This window comes from Rattus norvegicus, chromosome 1, assembly GCF_036323735.1.
Source record: "Rattus norvegicus strain BN/NHsdMcwi chromosome 1, GRCr8, whole genome shotgun sequence".
Lineage (NCBI taxonomy): Eukaryota > Metazoa > Chordata > Mammalia > Rodentia > Muridae > Rattus > Rattus norvegicus.
The window spans coordinates 7,346,655-7,362,439 of record NC_086019.1 but is presented as its reverse complement, the minus strand read 5'-3'; the positions used below and the strand labels follow the sequence as shown (position 1 = coordinate 7,362,439).

Here is a 15,785-nt window from a genome sequence, read left to right as displayed (position 1 = left end):
TGTAATGAGATCTGATGCCCTCTTCTGGTGTGTCTGAAGACAGTGACAATGTACTCATATAAATAAAGTAAATAATTAAAAAAAAAAGCTACACTTGAAAGTAAACAAAACTGAAGAAACTGAATATAACAGGCTAGACTAGCAGTACTGGAACAACGCTTTATTTTTGAAATAACTTGTAATCATGCTCATATGTTAAATACAAACAACTAAAAAAAAAAAAAACCACAAAACCTAGTGCTTAGGATTAAGATCTTTCTAGGAATAACAAGCTACAGTAAAAGTCACCATATGAAGTCACGTGGAGAACACACTTACGAGGGCAGTGAACTTTCTCTTTTGGTTCACACTCTGTATTCTGGATTTCTCTACTTTTCACTTTTCCTCTAGGACAATGAGTTGGGATGAAATAATTTACCACTTTTCCCTGAAATACATAATTTTGGCAGTTGAAATATTATAGTTCAGTATTCTGAGTTATTGTTAGTATCCATTCTATTAAAGAAATAGAAAATAGTCATGCACAGCTAGGAGATAACTAAATGTCATTCATTGTGTATCAATTTTTCACTTTGGAGCTTATAACTAGCCATCACTTAATTTGTGTACTTTAAATTACCTAAATGTAGGTAATTTTTGAAAGTAACTTTTAAAAAGTTAAAAACAGAATTGATACATTAAATTTAGAATAATGTAAGTTCAGAAATAAAATATGTAATGAGCTTAATTAAAAATCTCTGAAAGATGTTAATACTTTAAGTCTTACATAGTATCTCTTTAAAAGTAAGATTTAGTTTTGTTCTATGTGTAAGGGATTTTTGTCTCCATGTATGTCTGTACATCACAAGCATGCAGTGCCCAGAGGCCAGGAGATGGAGACGCATCAGCCGGATCTAGAGTTACGGATGGGTGGTTGCCCCATGGGCGGGAGCTGGGAATCCAACATGGCTCCTCTAGAAGAACAGCCAGAGCTCAGGCTCCTAACTGTTGAGTCTTTTCTCCAACCTCCCCATCATAGCTATGCATTTATATAAATTTATAAAAATGTATTTATATGAATTTATATAAGTAAAACATATATACAAAGATAAAGACTTTTCTTTTCCATTTACTACTGAAATCACTAAAGTTTATTATGTATATATAAATTTTTCAATAGATTACATAAATATTAAAATTGTGGGCCTGGTGTTTCCTGGAGATTCTAAACTAGTTTTACCTTTGATTAGTGAGCTAAATTCAGCAGGACTTAATGTACTGGCTTCAGGTTTTACTACTGGGAAATATAGGAATTTATATTTTGTGAACTCTAAAATTCTTATATTTGTACAAAAACTATTGCATCTAGAACTCTATTAACACTAAACTATCAATCAGTAAGTTCTACTTAACAGAGTCTGAGGTTTGTAATTAAACGGACAGTTTTTCATTCAGGACAATAGACCTTTCAGTGCTGACGAGATACGCGAAGCACCAACAGGACTTACTGTAAAGTCCTGCTAACTGGCGGAAGACTGGTAACTTACTACCATACATTCTCTTACTAGTTGGTCTGCATCACCCAAGAAACACCTTCTGGGTAACCACAGTCCCACTCTGTGCAGTGTAAGCAGCTGTCACACAATGCACAGTGGGCTGAGTCCAGGGCCAAGCAAATGCTCCGTGTTCACTGTGGGGTCTCTTGACACCTTTGTCCCCATGCTCTGGAGCACTGCAGTGTTCTCTGTACCTCAGGCAGGGTGAGGGCATCCTGTCTGACATCTTGTCGGGTATGAGTCAGAATCAGAGCCAGAACCTCCACTGTCTTCCCGAGGCCCATCTCATCTGCTAAGATTCCACCGAGCAACTGTGGCCCAGCATGTGGGAAGTCCCGAATGATGCTAGAGAAAATACAACCCAAGAGTTTAGATAAAATACTGACGTTTGTTAGTATTCCGAAAGAGAACTGAAGAAATGAATGAAACTTCCAGTCTGCCCAAACGTCATTTATGAGGAAACAAGCCGACGTTCCAACCCTTACACAACAGGAATGAAATAACAGCAATAAATGAGCAGACAACCGAGTCTGTAGGACAGAAATGGTGCTAGTAACACTCGACATTTCATCTCCTCCAGAATTAAAGAGAAATGTTATGCAAGACGGCTAAGCAGGCAAAAGTGACTGCCACCAGGCCTTATGACAAGCATGATGAAAGTGGAGAACACAAGCTGTCCTCTGCCTTCAGAGGTATACCATGCCACCCCTCTATCCATGGCCACAGAATAAATATATGTAATTTTATAACAGCTTTGAAGGCAGTATTTTCTGTTTATGGTCTTTATGAATCTGTGATTTAAAAAAAGAAACAATAAATACTGATTCACTAATCATGCTCAAAGATTCTTACATTTCTTAAATCTACAAATTGAAAATTAAAAGTATAAAAGTTGGTCTTTAAAAAAAAATGGCATTACTTGAGATAAAATCTAATCTCTCCTTTATTCTTTCCATTTCTGTGGTAGCATCTTACTACATGGTCCTGGCTGGCCTAGAACTCTCTATGTAGAACAAACTGGCCTCCAGATCAGAGCTCCCAAGTGCTAGGACTACAGGCATGCCTCGCCATGCCCAGCCATCGTGTCAGTCTTCATAGCTCTGCAGCTTCAGCCTACTATGAGACCAGAATTCACTGAGAAATGACAAGGGCTTTTTAGTCCTGAGACTATCCTCACCGTAGAAATACAGAGCAAGACTTTTAGTGTTCCTCAACACTGAGCACGAGTTAAGTTCTCATTGTTCTTTACTGTATACATTTTAAAAATCAAATATAAAAGATTTTGCCTTACCAGCCTGTGTACGGATTATAGTAGAGGTTCAAGCCATCAGGTGTAACAATTTCTCGCCACAAGAAGTGCAGGGAGTTATCTAAAGAGAAGTGTAAGAGTAAGGGCTTTTGTTTTGATTTTTTTCTCCTGCCGCATAATGATACTGAGATAAAACAACAGAACGGCATGGGGTCCTGATTTGGGACATCCATAGGGCTCGCTCAGGAAAGGCCTCAGGGCTGCCGCTCACAATATTCCTCTAACACTATTTGTCGGCTTCCTTTGCTTTTGCACAAACTCAGAAGCAAGTGACAGCACAGAAGAGCAAAGCACAGCCAACGGCTGAGGGAAAAACTGACATGCACACCAATTCCGACCTGATAAGGGTTCTCTGCATCTGCAAAGTGCAAATGTCTGTCTCTGTGTTTAGATGTGCTCACTATACTTTAATTTGGGGGCTTGAAAACTAGTAGAAACTGGAAATGGCACCCAAATAAAGGGGGTTGGTCCTGACTGCGATTGGGCCTTGGGGATTGTATCTAATCCTGGTCCCCTCCCTAACATGTTCTGTTTCCAGGCTACAATGAGAGAAAGAGCTCCTCAGCTGCCACAGTGCAAATATTGTGAACACATATGCTCAATGACTAAGACTACACTGAGTAACCTATAGATTATCTTCAGTACAAAAACCAGTGTGCAATTATGCACTTACTTTAAACCACTACAACTCGATAATTACATAATCAAGTTAACCTCCCAAGCCCTGGCAGCTGAAGTGTGCTCTAACACAGCTAGCTAAAAGTCTTCTAATTCTAAAAAATTGAAGATGTCTTTAACAGCATTCCTCTACTTCTGAAACAAGGTACTTCTTCCCTCTAAACACCTATTCTCTCCTCGGGTCCACAGCAATCACGCCAGCCATCCTGGCCCTGAACCATGTCACTCAGTGATTCTCTGGAGACAGTTTTCTCAGACACTGTCACAGTGGCAGAAGCCTGACAAGAACTGGTTGCTGACTCCAAGTTTACAGGTTTGTTAAAATACATCAAATGTACCTTTAAGATCAAAGCATTTTGTTCTATGTAAGTTATTCCTTATGGAAAGTACCTACCTGAAAATTATTTCATTTTAGAGAAAAAATAATATGGCCTATGTGGGGCTTTATAGAACTAACAATTTCCCAAACAAATAATAATAAGGAAAAGACTGAGAGGTGGGCAGCGAAACATACAGATTATGAAACTTTACCAAGAGCATCCAACTCCAGAGTTAGATGTTGGTTTCAGGACGGGGAAGAGAATAAGGAAGACTATGAATGAATGAGAATGTAGGAGATGAGAAAATAAAGACAAGGAAGGTAATTTGGGGAGAAGACAAATGTATTGATATTAACAGGATAAGGAGCAGAAGAAATAATACTGCCTATCACTTGATAATTCCTAAAGAGAAAACTTAAAAAAAAATTAGGTTGCTAGAATTCTTGGGAGAAATAAGTAATATCATCTGTACTTAATGGGAGTAAATCTATACAGGAAGAATCAGAACTAGTTAATACCTCGCTGTACAGAGTCATGTAAAAATCTCAACACTTGTCTCCTCCTTTATAGACAGGGCCGGCCCAGTGATGCACACTTTTAAGCGCAGTGCTCGGGAGGCAGAAGCATGAATTCTAATTAGAGCTTGAGGCCAGCCTGGTCTACACAGTGATTGAGTTCTAGGACAGTGAGAGTTAACCAAGACACTGCCTCAAAACAAACACAACTTGTTACCAAAGTGCACCCCTGCAATGAATCGCTTGGTTTTATTTATTTTGTGGGGCAAGCAAAAAATATAAACTAGGGAAATTAATCATATTTGCAAATTGTTTGTTGTTACTATTTACTGTCAAGTTAGGAAGTTTCTTACACATAACTAATGAAGTTCTAAAAGCAATCCTTTGTCAGCAAGTCATGATTTTTCCTCTCCCTGCCAACACACCCTCTTTCTCTCTCTTTTGAGATAGCAAGTCAGGTAGTTCAGAAAGGCTGGCCTGGAACCCACATCATGGCCCGGCATGACTTGAATTCTTCATCTTCCTGTTACTACATCCCAAAACAATATTAAGGAAAGTCATATATTAATTTTTCTAGATATCTACTTTGAAAGGCATTTTAGAAAATTAGTCTCCTTTCCATATGATTACTTGCCATTACCCCAACACATGCCCAATTATTCACATCTCCAACACTGGCCCTCCCGATGAGCCCTCTTAACAGCACTGGCCCTCCCGATGAGCCTCTCTAAGCATCTTGTACTTGCCACCAGCAGGAGTGCTCCTGAACTGCTCCTGCTGTAGCATCCAGTTGACTGCCTCTCTCTGGTACGGCCTCAGCACCGGAATCAGTGCAGGGTGCTGGACATCCACTTGGACTGACTTTGCCTCTTGCTGGTGTGTTCGCTTCACAAACTGATAGAGCTCATCAATGTCCTGGCCCTCTGGCTCACTCTCTGATTCCTCCTCATCTTCTTCCAACACATCTGTATATTCAACAAAGGTACTCATAATAGGATCTGCACTGTAAGCCACGAGCAACGTTTCTCTTTTTAAACCCTTCCCTTCCACCCCGTGTGTGTTAGACGCTTTGCAGTACTCTCTGCACTGGTCTCACCCAGAAGCCTCACTGCTCAACTTTCTTCCAGGGGCTAGGAAAGTAGATGTGGAAACCCCACAAAGCCACCCAGCTCCACCGTCTTATTCTGTGTGTTCCCTGACTGGAAATCCACCCACGCACGCTTCCCGAGTGCTCACACGCTGCCTGGCACCTATCTTCTGCTCTGTGCTCATGTGCTGTTCATACTTTGGCTGTGATGTGCCTGCTTCTCAGGCACCTCTGTGTACTTGCACAGTCCGCAGACACCGACATGCTCTTTCTCACAAGTGGTTAATAACTGTGAGAAACTGAGCTCGAATTTCACCTGGAATTTATAAACTATTTTATCACTTTCACATCTTAACATTAAAAAATCCTTTTATGTTCATGCTTATGAAGATAATGGTTCATTAATTCTTCAGGCCTTTGGAAGCAGCAGGAGTTAGTGAGGAGAAATGCTGAAAGATTAATTAATGTAAGCATATCACATTTCACTAGATGAACACAAGTGCCCTGTGGAAGACTCACACTGTAACCTGAACAAAATGAAAAGCCCCCACACACATGAATTAGTCTTTCAATGTGAAGAAATGAACCATTTTTATTTCTAAACTGTTCTCAAAGAGCATATCATAAAACTACATGGTTTTACAGAATGCATCTAATATGCTCAATGCCTCTGAGTGTACTGATTGATTGATCTGTAAATCATTTTCAATACAAAGTATCACACAGGATTATCACAACCACACAATGTAATTATACATTTATTTCATACCACTGCAACAAAATAACTAATGTAATTAAGCACTGATGGCCAAGCTTCAAGTTTTCCTTCCTGGGCACTGGCAGTTTAGGTGCACTCCAACATAGCTCGCTAAAATTCTTATAACAACAACAAAAAAAAATTCTAGATGTATTTGCTAGCATTTCTATTTATGAAACAAGATTTCCTGAAAATCTCCAACTTGCAAAATCACTTACTATCATTAGGATTGTGAAGTTTTGAAAGAATGAGCTATGGCATTAATATACCCATTATGTTCAAAAACAGATTTTCGAAACATGAAGTTTATAGAGCTGAGGCTGTAGCTCAGAAGTGCAGCACCTGCCTCTCATGCGTGCAGTTCTGGGTGTGACACCTGGCACCTCAAGAGAAGAAGAGGAAGAAAAAACAAAGAAAAAAGAGAGAAAGGAATAGAAGAGCATATTCTGAAAATTATACCTGAAAATACAAGCACATTAAATTCTCCATTGTAATTTGGAAAATCAAACTGTTTCCCTAGCAGCATAGCTGGGTGTCCCCTCAGCCATTCCCCATGTCTATCCGTGGCAGACAGTACTCAACCAACAGATAAAAGTGTTTGTTTTATCTCTACCGCTGAGCTACATTTACTAGTATTCCCAAGGCTTGAGGGGCATGCTAACCAAGGATTCCATGTCCTGCCAACAAACAACAGTCATCTGTTCTTTGTAGGAATATAACCCTTGAGACTTTATCAAACTGCAAAGGGAAACAGATTAAAGGTCAGCAACAATCTCTGGCTATTAAAAGTCTTGCAGAACAACTAAGAAATAAATACATAAATAAATAGGGATTCAACCAGTGCAGATGTGTTGTTGAGTGTCTTTTGACTTTGTATGCTGGTTTTGCAAAAATTTCTTGATTGCTGGGAAGAATGCAAAGTAAGTGAAGTAAAAAAAAAAATAATTGTAGCAGTAAGGGCATTTCAGATTTTGCCACGCAGTACTGTATAAAGAACACTCAAGTTTTTTCATGTTATTACGTGGTTTTTAGGTTGTTGTGTATACAAGTTGAGGAGAAACTGGCAATCCCAAAATGGGATTTTAGACCTTACTTTGGTAATTACCTGGAATACTGAGACTGTATAACTTTCCCATCACTCTCTTCAGGAGCTGATTGAACTTTTTCATTCTGGAGCCTGCATCACTCATGAAGTCTAGTCTTGTCAGGCCAGCTTCCAAGAGGTAAATTCTAACCTACAAAGAACACACATGACGTTTTACTGGAGTACGCTGCTCTTCATAAGGACACAAGAAAGTCACAATTTCAGTCACTAGTTCTTAAACTTTCTTAAAAACTTTTTTATGTATATGGTGTTTGTGTCTGCATGCATGTCTATGTATCACATATGTACTGTGACCATGGAGGCCAAACAAGGACAGTGGCAACCCAGGATAGGAGTTACAGATGACTATCAGATGACATGTAGGTATGGGAATTGAACTCAGGTCCTCTGGGAGAGCAACCAGTGCTCTTAACCACTGAGCCAGTTCTCAAGACCCCAGATTCACTATTGTAAAGGTTTTAGCAATGTCTGTTCCACAGGCAGGAGGTAAGTTTTTATTTTCATAAATTCACTCTAAAAACGAAAACAAAAAGACTCCCTTAAATAGGACCAAACCACAACAATGTGATGAAAACCTCAATCTTACCTACCAAGACACTGGTTTCTTCTTTTCTTTTTAATCTTTATTAACTTGAGTATTTCTTATTTACATTACGATTGTTATTCCCTTTCCCAGCTTCTGGGCCAACATCCCCCTAACCCCTCCCCCTCCCCTTCTCTATGGTGTTCCCCTCCCCATCCTCCCCCCATTACCGCCCTCCCCGCAACAATCACGTTCACTGGGGTTCAGTCTTGGCAGGACCAAGGGCTTCCCCTTCCACTGGTGATCTTACTAGGATATTCATTGCTACCTATGAGGTTGGAGCCCAGGGTCAGTCCATGTATAGTCTTTAGGTAGTGGCTTAGTCCCTGGAAGCTCTGGTTGGTTGGCATTGTTGTTCATAAGGGGTCTCGAGCTCCTTCAAGCTCTTCCAGTTCTTTCTCTGATTCCTTCAACGGGGGTCCCATTCTCAGTTCAGTGGTTTGCTGCTGGCATTCGCCTCTGTGTTTGCTGTATTCTGGCTGAAGACACTGGTTTCTAAACCCAGTGGGCATCTGAATAATCAGTGAAGCGCGGGACAAGGAAGCATTTCCTAGCTCAGTCTTTTGAGGTCAGGTTGGGGAATCCTCATCAATGGATCGATCCAGTAATATGAAATAAAAGGTGGAAGTAAACAGACCTTGACTATGTTAAGTATCTTAACTTAAAACAATGAATCATAAGAGTTGAAATATCCAAATTTGAGACAATGATATTTAGGAGTAAAAGAAATTCAGGAAATTTAACTTTTGTTTAGAGTCAATTATTCTCATTTTTAAAATAGAAAATCTATGAGGTAGCCTAAATAGTTAAATTTTTAAGACTTCTAATGGCAAACAATGCATCCCTAATAACTAAAATCATTTCCTCTGCTGAAATTTTAAGAATCCAGCAACATTACACTGTAACAAGTGGCAAAGATTACATTTCAGAATTGTACATATTTGCCTTCTGTTCACCTGGAAATGGCTTAAATATGTACTACTTAGCCCAATTAGGGTCAGGGAAAATGGAAGAGCTTAGGATATGATTTTAAGGGTAGAATACAGATGCATAGGCTATGATTTTTACTTTCCTGCTACCAGAAAAATTCTGGTCTTCAAAATCAGCAGACAGGGTATTGCATGTTGAATTCCGCTGTCCAGGGAAAAGTTAATTGCTGTGTAATGCTTTTAAATGTACTCTATTCTTTAGGTTAGTTTGCAATAAATCTATGGCCACTCCACCCTAAACAGACCAGATCTCCTCAGAAATAACAATCAGCCTACTGATATAATTTCTTTTGAGAAATAAAAAGAACATTTCAGTGACACAAAGATGAAACAACGTCTCAGGATTTTCCCTTCAGCCTTTAGCATGAAGACATGTCACCTCTTAACAAAGCACATCTACTTACATTATCTCACCTGATCTCAGCAAAATCTACCACAGAAGAATGGGAACTGTTTACAGTTCATAGAAAGTTGGTATCAGAACACTAGAGGGATCTGCACATATTTACACAGCTTCCTGAATGCAGATCTTGAAATGATTTACAAATTCACTGATACTGTTAGGTACCAGGTGCTTTAACAGGCAGTGAAGCTAAGACCTCAAAGTTAGCGAGCAGGAAGGATGCCAACTGTAAGTGCATTTCAGTGTCTTAGTGAGGGTGTTACTGCTGTGAACAGACCCATGACCAAGGCAACTCTAGTAAGGACAACATTTAATTGGGGGCTGGCTTACAGGTTCAGAGGTTCAGTCCATTATCATCAAGGCGGGAGCATGGCAACATCTAGGCAGGCATGGTGCAGGAGGAGCTGAGAGTTCTACATCTTGTTGAAAGGCAAACATGAGAAGACTTCCTTCCAGGCAGCTAGGACTAGGGTCGTAAAGCCCACGCCCACAGTGACACACCCACTCCAACAAGGCCAAACTTCCTAATAGTGCCACTCCCTGTACCAAGCATATACAAACCATCACAAGCAGCCAAAAGAAAACTGAAAAAAGATAATAGATACACAGGGCAAGGGCATGTACCACCACTTCTAGGACTTAAGAAACGTTCTCTATGCATCCATGCATTAGATTCTTTCTGAACAGAGTATCCAAGAGGGGGAAGAGGAAACCGAGAGAAGCACAGACAGAAAAACAGAATATGTTTGGGAACAAATTCTGGAATTTATGGAGTTTGATAAAAAGACCACAGTGACAAAGGGTAAAGTTCAATGACATATGTATGATAGGAAGGTGTATGAATAGCAGAATAGCAAGGTTACACTTAAGCTTTACAATCAGGAAATTAAGTCATATTTCACATATACCATTTCTGAAACAAAATAGACAAAAGATTTGAAAACACAAGGTATTATCATGCAAGACAGTGAGGACTAAAACAGGTAACTGATCATAGAGGCAGGAAGAGAAAATCAGGAGAGTCTGCTTAGGAGAGCACAGCCTGGCTAGTTGTGATTGGCAAGAAGACATAGTCTTACAGTTATTTAAAGCCCCATATGAAGTTGTTCTTTGAAACTTATTAATGAGGGACTTGTTGCTGAGTTTTGAGACTTTCTAAGTTAACACCAATGAATTACCAGTGTAGAACCCTGAGTACCTTGATCGTATGAGTTCCTTCTGGTCGCTGGTAGAGTTTTATTCCTCTTCTCTTCTGTAGCCAGGCCAAATCCTGTAACATGTCACTACTGAAGGAGGATTCCACTCGAATACCCTTGCCATAGATACTTGCTGGTCCTTTAAGTACGTTTTCTTCTTTCTCCACATTGTTACATTCTGAATGAACATAGATCAGGAGCTGACTGCTTGACTCTGAACTCATCAACGTAAAAGTCCTTTCAGAAAAATGTTCAACTAAACTCTCTTCAGGGAGAAGCTGAAGCACAAAATCTCCCAGAAACGCTTTCCAAGAATCATCGGAAGGATGGGGAGAAATGGTAACATTCAAGGCCACGGACAGAGGGGTCTCTTTTTCAGTGGAGTTTAAGATGCTCACAGACTCTGTACACCTCTTCTTATCTCTGTGAGCTGCACCTTCGGGAGGGTCATCATCTATGATGATGCAATCGGAGGAGTCTGCATCCCAGCAGGCCCGCTCTTCCTCAGTCAAGCTGAGCGGCTCATTCCTCAGGTCCTCGTGCATGTTCCAGCGAAGCTGCTGCTGCCTTTCTTCATCCACCTTCATCGGGGGAGCACGTTTCCTTCGGCTACTCATCCTCGAGCTTTCCCTTTCTTGGTTGGTAAACGTGAATTCTGAAGGACAAATGGAACAGGTGACATGAAGCGGGATAAAGACAGGAAAATTACGACAATACAGTTGCAAATCCAGACTCCAGAACAATCAACACAACATACATCTGCTGTGAAGGTTACCAACTCAGAGATGATAACATTTGATATTTTCAAACAAAAACATTAACATTGCAATATTCAGGCTTACAGCCCAAACGTGCACAAACCCTAGGTTGGGCCTCACTCCTCTACTGGATATTTTCTAGGACTCTCACACACAAGACTATGACTTCCATTCGCAGTCAAAAATACCCTTATTTCCTGCATCACATCCTAATCTGGCTCTTTCCCTTAACAATAACCCTGCGACATTAGGCACATTCCTTAGCAGCCCTAACACAGAACTTGAAGGCTGTTATACAACGTGAACTCTTCAGAATGGTAAGAAGACCTAGGTCAAACAGTAGCTGCTGTGCTCTGGCCAGAAAAGCTCCTGACAGATTACAAGACAGAAGTGATCCCTGGCTGGCGATGCTGTTTTGGGAGTTTCTAGAAACTTGAGATGGAGCCTAGGTGTAGGGAGTTGGATGCTGGTTGCTGAGCCTGGAGGACCAGCCTTGTTTCCTATCCTGTCTGTTTTCCTACCTACCCAAGTGTGTGCAAGCTGCTGTAACAAGAGGCATTCTCACCCCACTGTGTCTTCCCCATCAGAATAGACCGTTTCCTCAACTCCCGGGGGAGAAAACTTTAGCAGGTAAGAAACACATGTATCAAATGTTGTAACAGTTTCACTCATGTTTAGTAGAACATTTTAGTTAACAGACAATCCCATTAAAGGAAACAAATTATAATACTACACTCCATGGCCAACAACTAGGAGGACAAACATCTCACAAACCACCACTGCTTAATTCCAAGGAACTTTACAATCCCAAAACATTAACAAAACTTCCCTTCATCTTATACAGTTCAAAATCCCTTGGAAATATCTTCTTTTTCAAAGAGAAAAAGGGGGGGGGGCATACACACAGTGGTTTTACAGATTAAGAGATAACAAGTTGACCCAGGGAGTGGCACATACATAGGTTTGGGCCAGTTGGAATAGGTGTGTTACTGTGAGTGTGGGCTTTAAGACCCTCCTCCTAGCTGCCTGCCAGTCAGTATTCTGCTAGCAGCCTTCAGATGAAGATGTAGAACTCTCAGCTCCTCCTGCACCATGCCTGCCTGGATGCTGCCACGCTCCCGCCTTGATGATAATGGACTGAACCTCTCTAAGCCTGTAAGCCAGCCCCAATTAAATGTTGTCCTTTATAGGACTTGCCTTGGTCATGGTGTCTGTTCACAGCAGGGAGACCCTAACTAAGACAAAGAGTAAGAGGGACAGCTTAGACAAAGAATAAAGTGCTGATAGAATCCTGGGTCCTGGTGACAAAGAAAAACATGTGGGAAAAAAACAAAGACTTCCCATGATAAATTCAAGCCATGTGGATTAAAGGGCACCACGTTTAAATGCCACGTCTTTAACAATACTGGATCTCTGACAAGTTACCTTAACCGTAAACCATCTTCATTCACCAACCTAGCGCTACTTGCAGCGTCAGAGTGCACACAATGCACGGGAGCCAGGGCGGTTCGGAAGGCGAATGTAATGAATGTGTCCCCGAAGGTACCTGAGAACTTGCCAGCCTAACAGTCTCTGCATCCCTCTCAGCTACCTGCATTCCCCCGTACCACCAGCCTGGGCACAGTGCGGGGCACGTCGAAGGCACAGGAAGCCCCCCCTAAGTTATCCTCGAGAAAGGTGCCATCTCCCAGAGAGAAAGCTCGTGACAGGGCCTCACAGCACGCGAGCGTGGGCAGCAAGCACCGGTCCCACGCAGGAAGGGCTCGGCCCACGACCGGGCTGAGGCCGAGTCGCGGGGCCTCGCAGGGCCGATCGCTCCCGACACTGGAGCATCGCAGGAGCCCTCGGGGTTTCTTTGAGGCTCCAGACCCCGTACCCACCCTGACCTACCTCAACCGCTATACGAGCACCAGTCGCGAGGACCGGCCCTCCTCGGAGCCTGCAGATCCCGGGCGGACAGTCGCTTCACACACCTGCCGGAGTTGCGCACGCGCGCTGCACTCTGGGTGGAGTTGCGCGCCCGGGGCCGGAAGCCACAGCACCAGCTGAGGAGGACAGCGGGAGCGCCCGCTCCACGCGCAGGACCGGACGGGACACCCCGCCCCTCTCTCCCGCGGTGGCTTCAAAAAGTGCTTCTGCGCATGTCTGGTCACTGTGGCTCCGGCGAAAAGACCGTTGAAGTCTCGCGGTGGTTTGTGCTTCCCTCTTTTCCCCGCCTCCTCAGGGAGAAGCAAACCTGGGATGGGCGGGGCTCGAAAGAGGGGGCGGGACTCCTGGCCAGAAAGGGTGGGACTCTACACCAGGGTGGTAGGGATGATGTGAGTTGTGGTTTTAATAAAAAGGCAGAAACCAACTTACATAAAACGGGATTCACGATGCGGAGCAATTATAATACCCAAACAAATATACGGCTGATCCACTAAACCAAAAGAATTAGGTTTAGCAAGGAAAAAAAATGCAGAGGAGATGTCTCCAAGAGGACCTCAGAGAAGTGAGGTCAAAGAGAAACTTATTCTTGCCAAAAAAAAAAAAAAAATTAAGTGTTTTAAGAGAAAGAAGTTATACAGCTATGCTGAAGCTGGCCTCCCAGTATCTTTCCGAAGGGAGAATGCTCTCTTCAGTAGACATAAACAAAATCCTTTCGTCTGAGGATTTCAACAGTGTGTTTACCAAGCGCTTTGTATCTCCTTCAAAATTTTTCTCTGTGGAGTAATGTTTTGTTTCTTAATTTTGTAATCACCAGAGCTAATACCAGGGGAGGGAGAGGTTCGCTTGTTATTTGACTTTCTGGAAATCCCTTGTTGGGAGACACCTGCTTATGAAAATACTGAGTCTTACCACCCAGTAGATGATAAATAATCTAATGTCAGTCCGGACAAGAGAATCAACTTACTGGAAACACCCAGATCTTAAAAGTGAATCCTCAGTGTTCATATATCTCAACTACCTTGTTTTGAAACAATACAAGTGTGTCCTATGGTGTCTAAGCTAGGTTTGGATCCAGTCCATAATGATAAATAATGCAATAAAGAAAAAAATCTTAAATTTTCTCGTTTCCCAACAGATGTAAAAAGTTGTTGTTTACTTTGTGCTGTGGTCCAGTGAGTATACAACATGTCTAAACAGAGTATAAATATCAAAATATTTAAATATTTTGTTGCTAAAAATGGTAATGACTGTCTGAACTCTCAAAACATTACCTTTCTCCTGATATAGGATTTGCTTAGAAACTGATGGCCACTAAGTCAAGTTTATGGCTGGTAGAGGAGGAAGCATTTATAGCAACTTATTAAAATTAGAAACAAGGCGGCCAGGCTGCAGAAACGATGGCGGCTCTGACCGATGTGCAGCGGCTACAGTCCCGAGTGGAGGAGCTGGAGCGCTGGGTGTATGGGCCAGGCGGGACCCGAGGCTCTAGGAAGGTAGCTGATGGTCTAGTCAAGGTGCAGGTGGCTTTAGGGAACATTGCCAGTAAGAGGGAGAGGGTGAAGATTCTCTACAAAAAGATTGAAGTCCTGATCAAATACCTGGATCCTGAGTACATTGATCGCATTGCTATACCTGAGGCCTCGAAGTTGCAGTTCATCTTGGCAGAGGAACAGTTCATCCTCTCCCAGGTGGCGCTCTTGGAACAAGTGAACACCTTGGTGCCGGTGCTGGACAGCGCTTCTATCAAAGCCGTTCCTGAGCATGCTGCCCGCCTGCAGCGCTTGGCGCAGATCCACATCCAACAGCAGGACCAGTGTGTGGAGATCACTGAGGAGTCCAAGGCTCTCCTGGAGGAGTATAACAAGACTACAATGCTTCTCTCCAAGCAGCTTGTGCAGTGGGACGAGCTACTCTGCCAGCTAGAGGCTGCCAAGCAAGTGAAGCCAGCAGCAGAATGACAGCTGCTCCCCATGTCCCCACCAGGGGAGGTAGGCAGGCCCTCCACCAACCTGACTTTATAAGGCAGAGACAGCTTTGCCTCTGAATTCAAATACTACCTGTCTGTGTTCAACTGGGGGCTCTGAGGTCAGAGGTCAGGTTTACCTTAGAGTCATGGTCTGTACTCCCTGTCAAACGTATTTATTCCAGTGACAATAAACCACAGAGACCCCTAAAAAAAAAAGGAACAAGTTCTGGATCGAAAAGAAAGAGAGCACCACTCTATCCTACAAGGCTGAGACACTCGGCATGCTCATAATCTGAACTCAGGTCTCCTGCAAGAGAAGAGTGATCTCTTGACTCAGCTCTCTCTCTCTCTCTCTCTCTCTCTCTCTCTCTCTCTCTCTCTCTCCCTCCCTCCCTCCCTCCCTCCTATCTCTCTCTTTCTCTCTCTCTCTCTCTCTCTCTCTCTCTCTCTCTCTCTCTCTCCCTCTCTCTCTCTGGCAGCCTAGAATAATGTATTTCCTAAATAATGAGACTTAAAAGCCAAAATGACTCCTTTCTCCATGAGCCTGAAAAGCATATCAATCTCATCAGACATCTGCACTGAAGCTTTGAGGGTAACTATGTACATTAACAATGAGAAGCAGTAGTTGGAAAATCATATTTTTTTAAAAACAATT

General features: G+C 42.3%; 2 protein-coding genes across 4 annotated transcripts in view; one reads left to right on the top strand and one right to left on the bottom strand.

Moving 5' to 3' along the window:
* Shprh (SNF2 histone linker PHD RING helicase) overlaps nucleotides 1-13,367 on the bottom strand; it is a 73,732-nt gene extending 60,365 nt beyond the window's left edge. For 2 of the 3 annotated variants that reach the window (XM_006227639.4, XM_063288635.1), the window contains exons 1-7: nucleotides 13,126-13,367; nucleotides 10,480-11,132; nucleotides 7,307-7,436; nucleotides 5,104-5,322; nucleotides 2,827-2,905; nucleotides 1,730-1,880; nucleotides 319-427 (exon numbers count right to left, since the gene is read on the bottom strand). In XM_006227639.4, the coding sequence (XP_006227701.1) occupies nucleotides 319-427; nucleotides 1,730-1,880; nucleotides 2,827-2,905; nucleotides 5,104-5,322; nucleotides 7,307-7,436; nucleotides 10,480-11,094 (1,303 nt within the window). In that variant the 5' untranslated portion in view covers nucleotides 11,095-11,132; nucleotides 13,126-13,367. The remainder of the gene's footprint in view (nucleotides 1-318; nucleotides 428-1,729; nucleotides 1,881-2,826; nucleotides 2,906-5,103; nucleotides 5,323-7,306; nucleotides 7,437-10,479; nucleotides 11,133-13,125) is intronic. The other variant, NM_001107470.1, reaches the window with a different exon arrangement.
* Nucleotides 13,368-14,541: 1,174 nt separating this feature from the next.
* On the top strand, nucleotides 14,542-15,339 carry Dctn3l1 (dynactin 3-like 1). Its single transcript, NM_001408768.1, has one exon. It carries the CDS (start codon nucleotides 14,562-14,564, stop codon nucleotides 15,120-15,122), a length of 561 nt encoding a protein of 186 aa, NP_001395697.1. The 5' UTR covers nucleotides 14,542-14,561; the 3' UTR covers nucleotides 15,123-15,339.
* The last annotated feature ends 446 nt before the right edge of the window (nucleotides 15,340-15,785 follow it).

Excerpts from the sequence above, each read along its gene's own strand:
- Dctn3l1 (NM_001408768.1), top strand. The coding sequence starts at position 14,562 with ATGGCGGCTCTGACCGATGTGCAGCGGCTACAGTCCCGAGTGGAGGAG.